Source organism: Nicotiana sylvestris, chromosome 1, assembly GCF_000393655.2.
Source record: "Nicotiana sylvestris chromosome 1, ASM39365v2, whole genome shotgun sequence".
NCBI lineage: Eukaryota > Viridiplantae > Streptophyta > Magnoliopsida > Solanales > Solanaceae > Nicotiana > Nicotiana sylvestris.
The window spans coordinates 176,155,832-176,171,125 of record NC_091057.1 but is presented as its reverse complement, the minus strand read 5'-3'; the positions used below and the strand labels follow the sequence as shown (position 1 = coordinate 176,171,125).

General features: G+C 34.9%; 2 protein-coding genes and 1 non-coding gene across 3 annotated transcripts; 2 read left to right on the top strand and 1 right to left on the bottom strand.

Annotated features, from left to right (window-relative positions):
- Nucleotides 1-8,187: 8,187 nt before the first annotated feature.
- On the top strand, nucleotides 8,188-8,272 carry TRNAM-CAU (transfer RNA methionine (anticodon CAU)). The gene is given in 2 exon segments: nucleotides 8,188-8,225; nucleotides 8,237-8,272. It is a non-coding gene; the product is annotated as a tRNA-Met (tRNA).
- Nucleotides 8,273-8,589: 317 nt separating this feature from the next.
- On the bottom strand, nucleotides 8,590-10,588 carry LOC104247616 (uncharacterized). Its single transcript, XM_009803677.2, has 3 exons — nucleotides 10,213-10,588; nucleotides 9,343-9,664; nucleotides 8,590-9,043 (listed from the first exon to the last, which is right to left on the bottom strand). Exons 1-3 carry the CDS (start codon nucleotides 10,586-10,588, stop codon nucleotides 8,590-8,592), a joined length of 1,152 nt encoding a protein of 383 aa, XP_009801979.2.
- Nucleotides 10,589-14,467: 3,879 nt separating this feature from the next.
- Nucleotides 14,468-14,776, top strand: LOC138877156 (uncharacterized). Its single transcript, XM_070156739.1, has one exon. It carries the CDS (start codon nucleotides 14,468-14,470, stop codon nucleotides 14,774-14,776), a length of 309 nt encoding a protein of 102 aa, XP_070012840.1.
- Nucleotides 14,777-15,294: the final 518 nt, after the last annotated feature.

The following is a 15,294-nucleotide window of genomic DNA, read 5'->3' as shown; positions in this document are numbered from 1 at the left end:
CGCAGACGTTGGTGAAATATGTTTTTATTCGATCTTCATTTAGAATTGTTGGGACGGAGCCACTCTTGTCCAAGGTGTATTCTCGAAAAACTATACTGCACAGATAGTTAATTTTTTTTTAATGTATATATACTATATGTTAAATTCGTTGACTGTTTCATATATTTACTTATTCATATTTTAACTTCCTTAATGAAAATTCTAACTCTGCTACTGATCTGGTGGGCCTACATTGGTTCCTTTTTTTGCTCTGAGTGTGGTGATATATTATCGACTTTAATTTGTGTGTACAGATCTGGGAGAAGATGGTGCTATGGTGCGTGCTACTAGATATCATGAATCATGATATATGGTCCATGATAGGAGGAAAATGTCCTTTTATTTTGTTCTTTCGTTTTCTTTTTCCTTTGGAGCAACTGGGATGATGCACTATGAGCCTATAAAGTTAAAATTTAATAGATATCAACTAAAACCTAAGTCACATTAACATAATTAATGCAAAAATATAACATAACAAAGTGCATAGCTGCGGCATCGATTACAGTAGGAAGTAAGCGCTCTAGCTTCTTATATAAATAGTAGTAGCTGCTTACACACAGAAAAGATATAGATATAAATGCAAATAAAACAAGTAATATAAATACATGACGCTGTATTATTTTAAAGAAATGTGATGCCATATTAGTGTCAACTAAGATCTTTTTTCTTTAAATGCTTCAATTTGATCATATATAATGGACTAAACCTACTCTTCCAGACTTATAACTTGGTTGCAGGTTTGATAGAGGTGCAGTGGATAGTCCTACAAAAAACTAAGATCAGGCAATTCAAAGGGGTTAATATAATTTGAAGTTGTCAGAACAAATTGTTTGCTTTATTATAAAAAGGAATTATTAGGATGTCTTTGTTAGCCCCATATTTTTCTCGTCCACCAGTTTTTCAATATGTATTAGTGTCTGTTTATCAATGTCGATTTCCCTTGCATTCTGTCATAGTTTATAATTGTCCGTCTATATTAGTGGCAGATTCAGAATTTTTATTAAGGGGGTTAAAATATTAAAAAAATAAATCCACCAAGAAGTCAAGGGGTGTCATTAATTATACTAGCTTTAGGATATGTGCGTTGCACGTGTTTATCGCGTCAATCAATTAAAATTTATGTAAAAGAACAAGTTATGTAAAATTGTAATGGACATTAAAGTAGATGCAAACATTTGTTTATTAAGTTAATGCGATAGTTAAAGTTACAATAATTGGACCTACAACGATAAATAATTTGATTAAGTTTGTTATATTATTCCTAAATAGTAGTGAATTAATTAAATGATTATTTTTAAATATTAGGGAAATAATCAAATGACTATTTTGTCTAATGTGAACTCTATTTTAAAAAAGGTAAAAAAAGCGAACGATATTTCGCTAAGGGCCTTCGTGCTTTTAATATAGTATAGATAGTATATATACATTTTTTTTTAAAAATTATCGAACTAAACAATATAATTTTCCGACGAAGGACACTCCTTGGATGCATGTGGCTCCGCCACTGTCTATAATGGTCGACTTTGTCACCAAATTAGGCTACTCGTTTCTTGAGCGTTTTATTTAAAAGTACTTGTCGCTTATATCACTTTACTCTATGAGCTATCGTTCTGTAAATATCACAATTATAAGAGATTGGCAAAAATAAAAATAAAAACAAAAACGTTTTTATCTAAAACTCCGCTATGGATCAATCATCTTCCCATATCCATATTTGCATTTGGAAAATTCTGTGATTTATTTGGAGGGAAAAAACTCTAGTCCTTAAATCGCACCAAACTAATGAAATAATGCAATGAGCTGAGGGTCGAGTCCCCCACCAATAATTGCTGAATAATACCATATGTGATTACTTCTTTTTTCTTTTACCCCAAAACCAAAACTGGTCTAGTGAAAAAAAAAAAAAGGGAAGAGAAGAAAACTTTAATCTATTTTTTGATGATTTTGGCTCTACTCAAAACCATCAGCCTTTTGACTTGGTCTGTTATTTTTTTCTTTCTACTGCTACAAGCTTTGCTTGCTATCTTTTACTACTTGTTATTGTTTTATAAATAAAGCAATGCAAAATCTCTCCACACTATAAAAGTAAAAGTAAAAACAAGCCTTCTCTTCTCTTTGCCTTAATTTCCCAATTCCACATACCTCTTTTTTGCTTACAGCTGTAAAGGTGAAAAATACAGCATAACAAAGGGACCCATTTCATGATCATCTTCTTTTACCAAGAAAAAAAAAAAGAGAAAGAAAAAAGAATGCTCAAATTTTGACCTTTAGTTGAATTCTTATCATATCTACCGCTGATGTAGAAAAGGTGATTCCAATTTGACCTTTGCAGTGAATTTGTAATATACTAACAACTCTTTTGTCTATGTCTATGTAATATAGTACAAACAACTATTACGTTTGTTTATTTGTTTTGGTACCACATCAGCAATATCATTATGGGTGATATTACTAATATTTTATTGACCCTCTGTGATTTCCTAAGTATTTTCTTTTAAACCTTGGATACCAAAAAAATTCCAGAAAAAAAAAGAGAGAGAAGCAAACATTTATTAACCAAAAAGTTTTTCTATTTGTTTCATTCATTTTGTATTCAATTGAATATGAACAATCTCAGCAAGCCTGGCAAGAAGTTGATGTAAGGAAATGAGTTTCAAACTCTGCCTGCTTTCTAAAGACAACATAAATATATGCTGACATTCACCTACTTATAATTTTGTGTCAACAGTGTTGGTTTATTGTCACAATTTAATTTTTTAAGTGATTCTAGTTTGGGACTCTGATAGTTCTTAACTTTTTTCAAAATTTATATTTACTACTATATAATAGTTTCAAGCGTCGTTGAGGAAGTGTATACATACAAAAAAATTAAAAAAAAAATATTTACACATGTGAAATGAAAATTTTCAAAATTCTGCTTGTATGATCTTGTTCACATTGTTAGTTTCGAGCTTATATAGATAAGAAAGAAGGGTTAAGGTAGCTTGATAATTAGCTGAAAACTAGTGAATTTATGACAAATCATCACGATAATGAATATAGAGCTTATATAGAACGACATGATTAGTGAAAATTCACATTATTGATCCCAACTTGCTTGTAATTGAGGCGTCGTAGTTATTTATGAGTAGCATGCATGCAAATGCAATCATCGTCATCGCTCGTCACCATGGAAGATGCAATTGGTCTCGAGAGAAGCTTTGGTTATTATGTAGCATTATCTCTGTCTGTGGGCCTTATAGAATTTAAACCAAAAGATGAAAATTGAAAAAGAAAAGGACCCATCTGAAAGAGTCCAAGTTGCTTACATTGCATACACTTCGCGTGAGTTATATTATTGTCTCCAAGTGAAAAGATACATTAATTAATATGGTGCTTAAATCTTTGTCCTTCTATTGCAGTTCTATCTCTTTCTTCTGCTACTCAGTTATTGTTTTGCAGTTTCCATTCATCATTCATCCCATAGCATCCTAAGCAAAATCTGTATAATTTGAAAATGAAGTTGTCGTAGCTAAAAGTAACGGTAAAATATGTACACTGAAAAACATGCTAAGCTCAAATCATTCAAGATTAAACATTTAAGTTTACTCTAACATGATGATTTGATCTCAAGTAGTTCTTGGTCATTGTTGAACCGCATTTGATCAAATGTTTTTTTGTTTTATTTGCTTATTTATATTTGTATGATGGTATTCGGGTCAGCTTGCACATACTTTGACAATTTCACTTTGGTATTTCCGGCCAATGGAAAGGGGGGAGAGGGGGAAGGGAGGCTTATGCACCTTATCTTAAGCAGTGTCACGTGATATCCAAGGGCGGATGCACATGTATAGAAGCGGTGTCACGCGATACCGCTTCGTCGAAATTTTTTACTAAATATATGTGTTAATACTCTAAAGAAGCAGACGAGTAGAAAAAAATACACCACTTGATATAAATTATTTCTTGGTGCATTGGTTGTGTGCGTGACTTTGCTCTAAGAGGTCAAAGGTTCAAACCTCAACTAGCGCTATTTTTTTTGTAAATATTTGTGAGAATCTATGTGGTTAAAAAGTGTGATGAAGTAAAATTTAATTCAGGACTTTTTCTAAATTAAGACTCAACAAAACCAATAGATTAAATTTATTTCTTGTCTGGAAGTATGATAATTAATGTTATAATTGTCATTCTTCGTTAAATTTTGACACCACTTATAAAAATTCCTGCGTACGCCCCTGAGGATATCGCTTCATAATGTTTTCGTAAATACGTATGTCTAACTAATAAGAAAAATGAAAATATTGGATATAAATATAAAAAATGACATTGTTTGTCGTTATAGTGATGTATTTATTTGTTCACTTCTTCAAATATTGACACCCCTTATAAAAATTCACGTATATGCTACTAGAAGGAGCGAGGGGGGGGGGGGAGAGGGCCTTTTTGGTGTGATTATCCAAGTGCTAAAAGTTGCAGCCTATTCTAAAACAAGTTCAGTAGGATTTCTAAGTCATGAATATCAAGAAGCACTTGAATTTCATTTGTGCCCCTTAAAGAGAAGGAAAAAACAGAAGTCACAAAAGGGAATAATTTCAAGAACTTAGGTAACCATATGTTTTACAAACTGGTTGCCACTTTGATAAGACCTTCAATAAACAAACATCCAATAAGTACTAATTTTAATTCCAGACATAAATGGGTGCCCACAAATTCCCATAATGAGGTACATTTTAGATGTTAGAAGAAGTAGACAAGGAGCATTAAATAAAGAAATAATGACACAGTCCAGTATCTTGGATAGCGTGGTCCTATGATTTTTTTTTTGTTAAGTGAAGGATTGGTGTAGAATAGTTTTAACTTTTCTCCACTATATTGTGGCCATATTTTGGAGTTTTGGCAACACAAATTCTCATGACCTCTTCTCTCTTTTAAAAGGGTAGAAGAAAACACACATTTAAGGAGATTGAAATAGAGATTTTCAGGGGTCAGTGCATATTGGACCCAATATCTGAGAAACATTGCTGCCATATTGGAAGCATGTCTTGTTTTACAGACAAAGATCGGAGTATCTCTTTGACAGTGGCTATGCTTTGAGTATGAGTTATTACCCCTATCTATATTGGTGACCACTTTCATATTCCATTACCCCTCTTATATCATAATATATTTTCTTACTGTGACATTGTTATTGGACCATGTAACAAATTATTATCATACTAGTTAACTCATTGATTTAAGGAAAAGATGTGGAATCAATCTAAAATAAAATAATAAGCCTACTCATGCATAAGGAAAGTAGAAGTCTATGCACATTAGCCTACTCATGCATAAGGAAAGATCGTCAAAATAGCACAGGCTAGCCAGTCTTCGGACTGGTAATTGAAAAATAGCCATTATTTTGCGGCAACACAAAAAGTTCCAGCATAATATATCGGAGATTGGAGCACCTGTATATGAACTTTCAGCATATTATGTTGGAACTCCAGCACATGGAAAGTTCCAGCATAATATACTGGAGATTGGAGCACCTGCGTATAAACTTTCAGCATATTATGTTGGAACTCCAACACACAGAAAGTTTCAACATAATATACTAGAGATTGGAGCACCTGTGTATGGACTTCCAGTATATTATGTTGGAACTCTAGCACATTATGAAATTCCAGCATGTTATGTCGGAAGTTCACAGGTAAAAAATTCAAACTCCAGCATATTATGCTAGATTATTTTCCGGATTTTGAAAAGTATTTTTGTTCAAATTTATCTTTACATGAAAATGACTAAATTTCGATCACTTTTAAAACTATGACTATTTTTCAATTAACACTTGTAAATCTAGTTATTTTTGAATTTCCTAGACAGATTTGAGTTTGATTTATTTGTTGCCAAAGACAAGAATTATATTGTTATGCCCTACTATGACCGTGTAGCTGATTGCACGCAAAAAAAGTGAATAAAAAATGTATGAATTAACTCACAAGAGTTGAAGTCATATAAGACCCTTAAACAAAGTTACAGGTAAACTGTTTCTTGCTTCTTTTGTTATGCCCAAACGAAGTAAAAGTATTTTTTCCCCTCGCAAAATATTACTATTACTACTATTTGAAACGCCAAAAGTATCTATCTTGCTGGTGGCGTAAAGTTAAAGATATTGCGATCGACTGAAGAATAAAGATGAAAATGATGGTGACAATAGGAAGACCCTGTCAATCTTAGAATATTTTCCATAGTAAGGTTAAAAAATACAAACAAGAATTTAAAGTTGGAATGATAAGATTTCCAGAAATTGTTACCTTCACTTGGAAGATAATATTCCATTTCCATTTACCTAATATGGTACATATCGAAATTTCGTGCCCGTGAACACTGTCCTTTTGTACCATGATCGAAGAACCTCACTTAATTTTCTATGTACCTTCAATCAACTTTGAAAGTTTTTTCCTGAAATTTGACCTAGCATTTTTTTGGAGGGTTTGCCATTTTCAATTTTTTAGGGTTTTCTAAGGGACTGATAGTCCAGTGCCAAGAGACCACAATTAGAAATGCAGTGTAACAAGTTCCAATCTCAATGTTTGCCTCTCTACCCTCCGGGGTAGGAGTCAGATCTGCGCACATTCTGCCCTCCCCAGACCCCACTGGTGAAATTCTACTGGGTTGTTGTTGTAATTACAAGTAAAAATGATTAAATTTAAGTGAGTATACTTTTTTTGGGGTTTCAAGCATAGGGTATCATGAATTCACTAATTCGATTGATTCGAATTCATGTCATAGAAAGTCCACTATAAGGGGGACTTAGAGGTTCCTGCCGAAAGTACGTCATTTCCAAAGCATGAACCAGAGTCATGAATTCACTAATTCGATTGATTCGAATTCATGTCATAGAAAGTCCACTATAAGGGGGACTTAGAGGTTCCTGCCGAAAGTACGTCATTTCCAAAGCATGAACCAGAGTCATCTAGCTTTTCTACCAACACAAAGTAGGGGTAAGATTTGAGTACACACTATTCTTTTAGGGTGCATTTGTGAAAATATACTAGATATATATTACTATTGTTGTTATTAATGAATCGAAACCTCTAATTAAGGGCGAATGAACACATATCATTCGGCCCAAACTAATATATTACTCATGTGGCCTTAAACAGAGTGCTCTAGCCCATAAGCTCTGGGCTTACTCCTTCTTGGGCTTTCTTCTGATCTGTTTATCAACTCCCTCAGATCTTCATAGCATGCCCTAAAGACAATTTGCTACTCTCTAGTAAAATATTCTAATATTTTTGTATGTTCCTTAGTTTATAACTTTGAAAATCAGCAAACATGTGATCCCATTACTAAGCTAGACATTCTAGCAAAAATTAATAAATGAATAAATAAAAGAAAAAAAGGAAAGGTCAACTTTCCTTGGGATTATAAACAAGAACTCAGAGTGAAAATGATTGGGTTAAATAGAAGTTAAGTGAACAACTTTTTCCAATGATTATCAACTTGACTAAACATTCGTTAAAGGAGGGAAAATCGTCTGTTTGAAATTTCAAATTGGTGATAGAATATTAGCTAGCGCTTGGACGTAAATTTGGTTGAAATTGGAAAAAAACGAATTTTTAAAGAAGAGATGAAAAATAATTTTTGAAAGTTCACATTGTGTTTGGACACGCATTTTAATTGAAAAGAATTTGAAATTTTGTGAGTAGAAAACCTTAAAAACTACTCTATAACTGTTTTTGGGATTTGAATATTTTGTTTCAAAATCTGCCAAAAATTGGTTAAAATCTATAAACAAACAAATATATGAAAAGAAAATTTGAAAAAAAAAATTCTCCCAGATTTTATGACCAAACGGGAGCTTAGTATTTAGTACTATGTGACATGCCCTAAAATTACAAAAAAAAAAAAAATAGGAGCTTTGGTTAACGTCTAAGGCAACTGGGATACATAATATGGTGCCATACCTATATGCCTTTTTTACTATTTAATCAACTTAAAAACAATGGCGATTGTGATTGTTTATATTATATATTGGATTTACCGACAATATATACTCATTCTTGCAGAGGAAAACCTCAGGTAGGAATTAGTATGTTTCCTAGAATTTACCTAGAGTTTTTTGTTTAATATAATCTAAGATTTAAGAATTGAAATATTATTTAAGGTATCCGCTGACAACAACATGGGGTGGTGGCGCAGTTGGCTAGCGCGTAGGTCTCATAGCTTCTGAGTGATCCTGAGGTCGAGAGTTCGAGCCTCTCTCACCCCACATTTCTTTTTCTTCATACTATTTTCCATGAATTACTTAAAATATAACTTGTCCATAAAGAAAAACGATCTTAGTTGAGGAAGAAGTTTAATACAGTATCATTCTTTGCTCATTCCATGAATTAATGAGAATACAACTTTCGAAGAGACAAATAATGATCTTATTTGAGAAAAAATTATTACAATATAATTCTTTTTCGCCCAACTTAATACCTTTTCATTGAGCAATAGTTCTTGTTACATTCCCATGGTGTCTAACCTTATTGTATATTGAAATCTTTATTCAGTTTATTAGCAATAATGTCCAATCAAGAAACTCTAGCGCTTGCACACAACTCCACGTCCATAAATTCCACTGTTGCACCTCAAGCTAGGCAGCTCCAAATTCAACAAATCCTCATTCCAAGAATTTTCTGCTTGAAACTTAGCTACAGAGCAATCAGCCTCAAAAAGTCCTGAAGCTGCAAAGTCTTTGTCACCTCCCATTACAGGCATCAAAGCACCCATCTTAACTCTGCTCACGTAGTTCCTTCTATAAGTCTGGCCCAAAACACCACTCACTCCATCACTAAGTGATAAAAACTTGAATCCAAGCTCAAGATGAGCAAAGCAATCGTCTTGTGTTATGCCATAGTTATGAACTTTGGATTCTTTCTCTGTAATTGGCACCACCTTGGCTGTAATCTTGAATATGTTTTCAACTTCGATCACAACTTCGTTGGTGTTGCTTGTTCGAGTAATCGAGGCTATTGGTCCAGTTTTTGACTCCCACCTGTTGAGATATAATATAATTAAATAATTAAAAAGTATGTTCTTTTAATAACTAAAATTTTTTAGATGAGAGATGACCAAATCACGCAAGAGGTGTTGAGCTTAAATCTCAACTAAAAATTAGACTCTTGGTTTGAATTTAAACTTCTGACGTCATTTCCAAATTTTAGTCCCTTGGTATTTTAAAAAAAGGGCCAACTTTTAAATACAATGCCACTAAATTGGCTATTTGTGCAAGTCAGTGATAAAGTTTCATTAAAGAAAAACATATATTGCGAAATGATAGTAGTTAAACTCTACCTTGCGCCTTCGTTGTCGGGAAGAACAATAGTTTCATCGTCAATGTTGAGGAAGAGACGATCATTGGCATTATCCCATGTTGCTGTCTTAAGTGCTCCAACAGAAATCTTGTGAGTACCATAAAGGATACCAATGGATTGAACCCATGTAAAGTCTCTTTTCATGTTCTCATTTCTTTTTCCTATGAAATGGGCGTTGATGTGGAGGTTAGAGTCTGAGACCAGGCAAAAATCTTTGTCCTTCTTGCCATGGAAATAGAAGGTAATCCCATCTGCTCCAACGAAACGTGGATCTTGGCAAACTGCTCCTGGAGTGTCACAACCTGTTTTTCCAATAAGTTTAAAACATATTGTAATCGAATATTTAGCCTAGCGAAGAACAACAAATATATATTGAAAGAAGAGTTTAAGTTATGTGCGTTAATAATATATAAATATTTGCGTAATTAGGGCACTATATAATTATAGATTAATTTCTACCGTAAGCATTAACTAGTAACCTGAAAAATGATAACAAATAACTTGCTATGATAAGTTAAATTACATTGATATATAACTTTAATCAATAGAAGAAGATAAAAAGAGTTTAACTTCTATAATGCACTTATAGAAACTGATCATAACAAGTGAACTAATTACCTAAAAAATAAGAAATAACTTACTACAACAGGTTAATTACATTGATACTTAAAATATTGTATTTACTTGTTTTTATAGGGCGGTTTTGAAGGGAAGGGTAAAGGTAACGGAAATCGAACCCATACCAGTTTACTTATGCCAAAGATTATTTATATTATCAGCGTATATATGGTTAAAACCTTATAAAAGATATAGTATACTGTGAAAGTATATATGGAGTAGAGAAACTTACTGCAAACAGGTTTGCAAGAGACACAATCAACTTGACAAGTGCCAGGGCAAGTGGTAGGGCATGTATGTTGTTGATTATAACATTTTGGGTAACTCTTGTTCTTGCACTTAACCTTCTTTGGAGATGTAGTTGGACTCGGAGGGGTGTAGGGAGGTGGGGTTGGGCCATCAATGCAAATAGGTTTGCAAGAACGACACTCAGTTATGCAGCCATTAGGACAGAATTTGGGACAAACATGAGGTAGATTTTTGCATTGCTTGATTTCATCATCAGAGCAATGAGAATGGCTGGGATGGTTAGCAATCCCAGGTGGAGTAATTACCGGGCCACCGGGGGCAGCAGTTAAAGAACTTCCAGGGGCTGTGGCCGTAGCCATTGATACGAGCAATAAGAAGAAGAAAATGGCAGATATTGATCGAGCCATTTTCTTTCTTTTGTTGAATATGCAGAGATATTTGGTAAATAATACTTGGAATGGTATTTGAGTTGATGGGATTTACACTAGGGACAACACCTTTTTATAGGAGTTGAGAATGAGAAAAGTGAGTCTATTGTTTCGTGTTATAATGTCAATGTTTTTAGTATAATAATAATTGCATGTTTCTTGATAAGTCATCTTACACATGGTTCTTTTATTAAGTCAACGTTTAGTATTCTCTATCAATTTCTCTTGTAGTTTTATCGCCGCTATTCGCATCTTTTTTTGAACTTTTGAGTAGCTAATAGCTTAACAACATAACACCCTAAAGAAAGATAGAGTAATATATACATGTGTGTGTGAACCCTACGAAATAATCAGACAATTGATATACATTCATAATAGAACGAAGTAATACGTTCAACTTGTGAAGAACTTAATGACTGGCGGTGTGCGGGATTGGTCCTTTCCTTGTCAATTAATTTGGTTATATCAAGGGTTTACGTAATTTCATTAGTACATAAAGAACCACATCTACAAATATGGCTGGTCTGATTTTGCATGTGTTCGCAACAAATTTTCGTAAGATGAAAAAATAAACTGCAACAAAAATAATATGAAGAAAAAGTAATTTTATTGATAAATATTTGTGAGTACAATTTTATGTATTCCTTGATTTTTCTCTCTAAAATTCTCCGTGATTCGAGGGCTTGAGAAACGTCTTTCTCGAATGTAGGATGATGCAGACCTCCTTGTGATGTATTTAATTGCCAAGAACGTCGTTCACAAGCACTTGATGATTGATCTCTCTGTTTGTGGATGCCTTCACAAATTGCGGAGTGTTCTTCTCCAACTCTGAATGTCCTCTAAGAGTTATGTAACCCCTATATTTATAGTTGTAGAAGATGGACAGTTCAACTACATATGAACTCTCTTGCTTGATTCTGATTGGCTCATGTCATTTTAGCCACTTGGCGACCTGTGGTTGGTTCTTGCTATTTGACATGGATTGTCACATCATTTAACACGCGGCGTCATCTTTTTGGCTTGCAGTTTGACTAGATATGCCATGTCACTTGGTACATGGCATGAGTCTGGGCCTAAAGATGAAATGGACCTTGGGCTTGAAGATAATAAAATGGACTAATTTAACTTATAAAGCCCAAATTAATTATTTAACCCAATTGAATTTAATCCAAATTTTGTATGGATTCGACCCAATAAATTTTATATGTCTACAGATGATCCTTACTTCAAGATTTGTTGAGTGTAGGCTTGTCGAAAGTCGAAGACGAGGCTTGAAGTATCCATGAGAAGAACACTTTCTTTCTTGCCCACAAATAAAAAACTTGAATTTTTTGGGCAATCGTGACTCTCCAGTGAAGCCTAAATCGAATTGAAAAAAACTTTTGACGCCAAGTATGTTGTACTTAAATAATACTTTATTAGTAACTTTATAGCAAAATTATGGTAACCAAAATATGGTCACATTGAACAATTTTTGACAATTCCACCACAGATCAATTTCTATGGCAAAGTCACGTAAGGCTCATGCATGAATGCCTCCCCCTCTTTCACTTTAACTTGAATTCAAATACATCTCAGAAGTTACCTTCTAATGAATATTTTCCATTTAAAACTTTCAAGTCAAACAAGAATTTACTATTTTACTTTCAGAAGAATTTTTTTTCCATAAGGAAAGTTCCACCACCTTGCGGATTGCCCACAATAGTAGTTTGAAATTTCTTCTAATGTCTGCTGCATTAGCGATCCAGCTTTTTGCACTTTTGTAGAAAACTTCATATCTCAAGCTACAGGTGTCGGAATCACGAGAAGTCTACACCATCGAAAATATAAATTCGAGACCTACAACACCTGAAAATATCGCGGTAGAACTCCTTTTAGATTGGTCGTGATATTACTTTGAAGTCACCCCTGATGTTTGCCTTACTGCTTTTCAACTTTGTGCACTTCCGTAAAAAAAATCATATCTCGAGCTACGAATCTCCAAATTGCGATCCGTTTGCACTGTTAGAAAGTAAACTCAGAGACCTGCAACACATATTAATTTCATAGAATAACTCATTTTGATCTGGAAACAAAAAATTCTCATATTCCACATAGCAGCAGTAAACTTTCAGAGCCGTGTAGTTCCGATGGAAATAAAATCATATTTTGAGCTAGGAGCCTCCAAATTACAAACAGTTTGTGTTGTTTGATACTAGGTATACACAGCTACAACATGTGAAAAGTTAGAGGTAGAACAAATTTTAGGCGGACTGCAGTGGCTTTTCGAATTTGATCGAGACGTCTGTTGAGCTCGCTTTCCAACTTTGTGCACTCCTGCAGAAAAATTCCTAGCTTGGGCTACGGGTGTCTGGACTATAAACGGCTTGATTCTATGACATTTACACGTGAAGAAATATAACTATGCCGAAGATCAAGGCTCCATTCTCTTTGAGTTGTCCTATTTTGAGATTGACTCTACATTCTTGCATATAGTAACTTCAAGTACCATGCTTCACAAATCTTATCTCTTGTTTATTCCTTTTGCAGAGTCGCGAAGGAGCTCAAAGGGTCCATATGTCAGACTGAGGTGTCATACAAGATGCAGAGTCAACCCTTCAACATCTGTTGCACTTGATTTGTTGATAGTCTTGAAGTTCATCAATGGCGGCTCGCATGCTGATTAAAGGTTTTTCAAGAGAGACGACTTCTCATATATGGGACCTTCAACCAACCCTTGCACCAAAGAAGAAAACTATCATGCTTGAAGCCTAACAACAAGATATGTGGTCAAGAGTTCATCACAACTACTGAACGCGAGGGACATACATCGGGAATGACATCAAATGTGGAGACGTCATATGGAAATGCATTCAAGACGCGTTAGCAACAAAGCCTGGTTTACGATCATCTTCATGATTTAGGCTTTTGTATAGAAAAATATCTAGTTTCTTTTGTCTCTACATTTTTGAATGTATCAACTTTTGTACTATTGAAGCAATAAAACATCTTTTATACTTCAACGCAAATCATCTTCTTTTCCTCATAGATATGTGCCTCTACACTTGGAAGAATTAATGTAATGATCCGATGACGCCAAATTTTTATTTTTTTAAAACTCATGCGACTGAACTTAGAATAAAACTCTAAGCTGCCTATGTACCTCGGTGAAGAGGATCAAGTCATAACGTAGTTCAAAGGTGTGATTTGTTTTTTGTCTTGATTTTTGCCTAGGCCGCCTCTCACGAGGTTTTCAACCTAGCTGACTTTATTTTTCTTGCCTAGGCTGCCTCTTTCGAGGTTTTCAACCTAGCAGACTGCTGGTTTTGGGTCGTACACAATTTAGACTCATGCGGGCCAGGAGTGTAACAATGTGCAGTTTAGGCTCATGCATCAATGAGCGTCATGACTTGCAGTTTAGGCTCGTACGTCGAGGAGCGTTGGTGACTTTCATGGGAAGTATTGCTTCAGAAATTTTCCGTTGATCGAACCAACTCTAAGACCATCCTTATCCATGATTTTGTATGCGCCACTTGAATAGGCTTCTTTCACAACATATGGCCCATCCCATTTTGAGGTAAACTTGTCACCTATGCATTCAAGGCTGTAACCAAGAAGAAGGTGGTTGATTTTGTGCACGCAAATATCATTTGCCGATTCAGGATACCGAAGGTAATCATCACAGATAACGGTGCTAATCTCAACAGTCATTTGATGAAAGAGGTATGTCAACAGTTTAAGATTGTGTATCGCAATTCCCCCCCATATCGTCCCAAGGCAAATGGAGCAGTCAAGGCAGATAACAAGAACATAAAGAAGATACTTCGAAAAATGGTGGAGGGTTCTAGGCAGTGGCATGAAAAGCTGCCAATTGCATTGTTGGGTTATCGCACTACTGTCCGTACTTCAGTGGGGGCGACTCCCTATTTGTTGGTGTATGGCACCGAAGTAGTGATACCCGCACAAGTGAAAATTCCATCCCTTCGAATTGTCGCGGAAGCGGAGATCGATGATGATGAGTGGGTCAAAACCCGCTTGGAACAATTGAGTTTGATCGACGAGAAAAGACTGGCAGCAATGTGTCATGGCCAATTGTATCAACAAAGAATGGAAAGAGCATATAACAAGAAGGTGCGTTGAGTTGTAATTTTCAACCCATTTGAGTTGTTCTGAGCCTTTTATACCCTTTCTTTCTAACCCCATCCAAAAGCCCACATTACGGTCCAAAGAAAGACCTCTGATCAGTCTTCGAGAGATTACAAGTCAAGCAAGTAGAGGTAATTCATATCAAGGGCAACACTCTGGTCCAAGCAGGAAAATATTGAAAATGAGAGAGTCTTATTGGTGAAAACCCTCACGGGCACCGTAAGGCGGCGGGAGCAGAGAAAAATAAAAAATGAGAGTCTTATTGGTGAAAACCCTCACGGACACCTTAAGGCGAAAAAGTGAGTTGACGGATGAACGACTGAGAGAGGTCTGCTGGTGAAAACCTTTCAAGGCACCGAAAGATGAACAAAGTCAGGATTTGGGTGAAGAAATCAGATTATGAAAGTTCCGAGGTAACAAAGTATGGCAACTGGAAGTTATTTGGTTGGACAGATTGGGCAGATTAATCCGAAATGCATGTCATGAACATTGGTGCCAGTTGTTCCACTCAA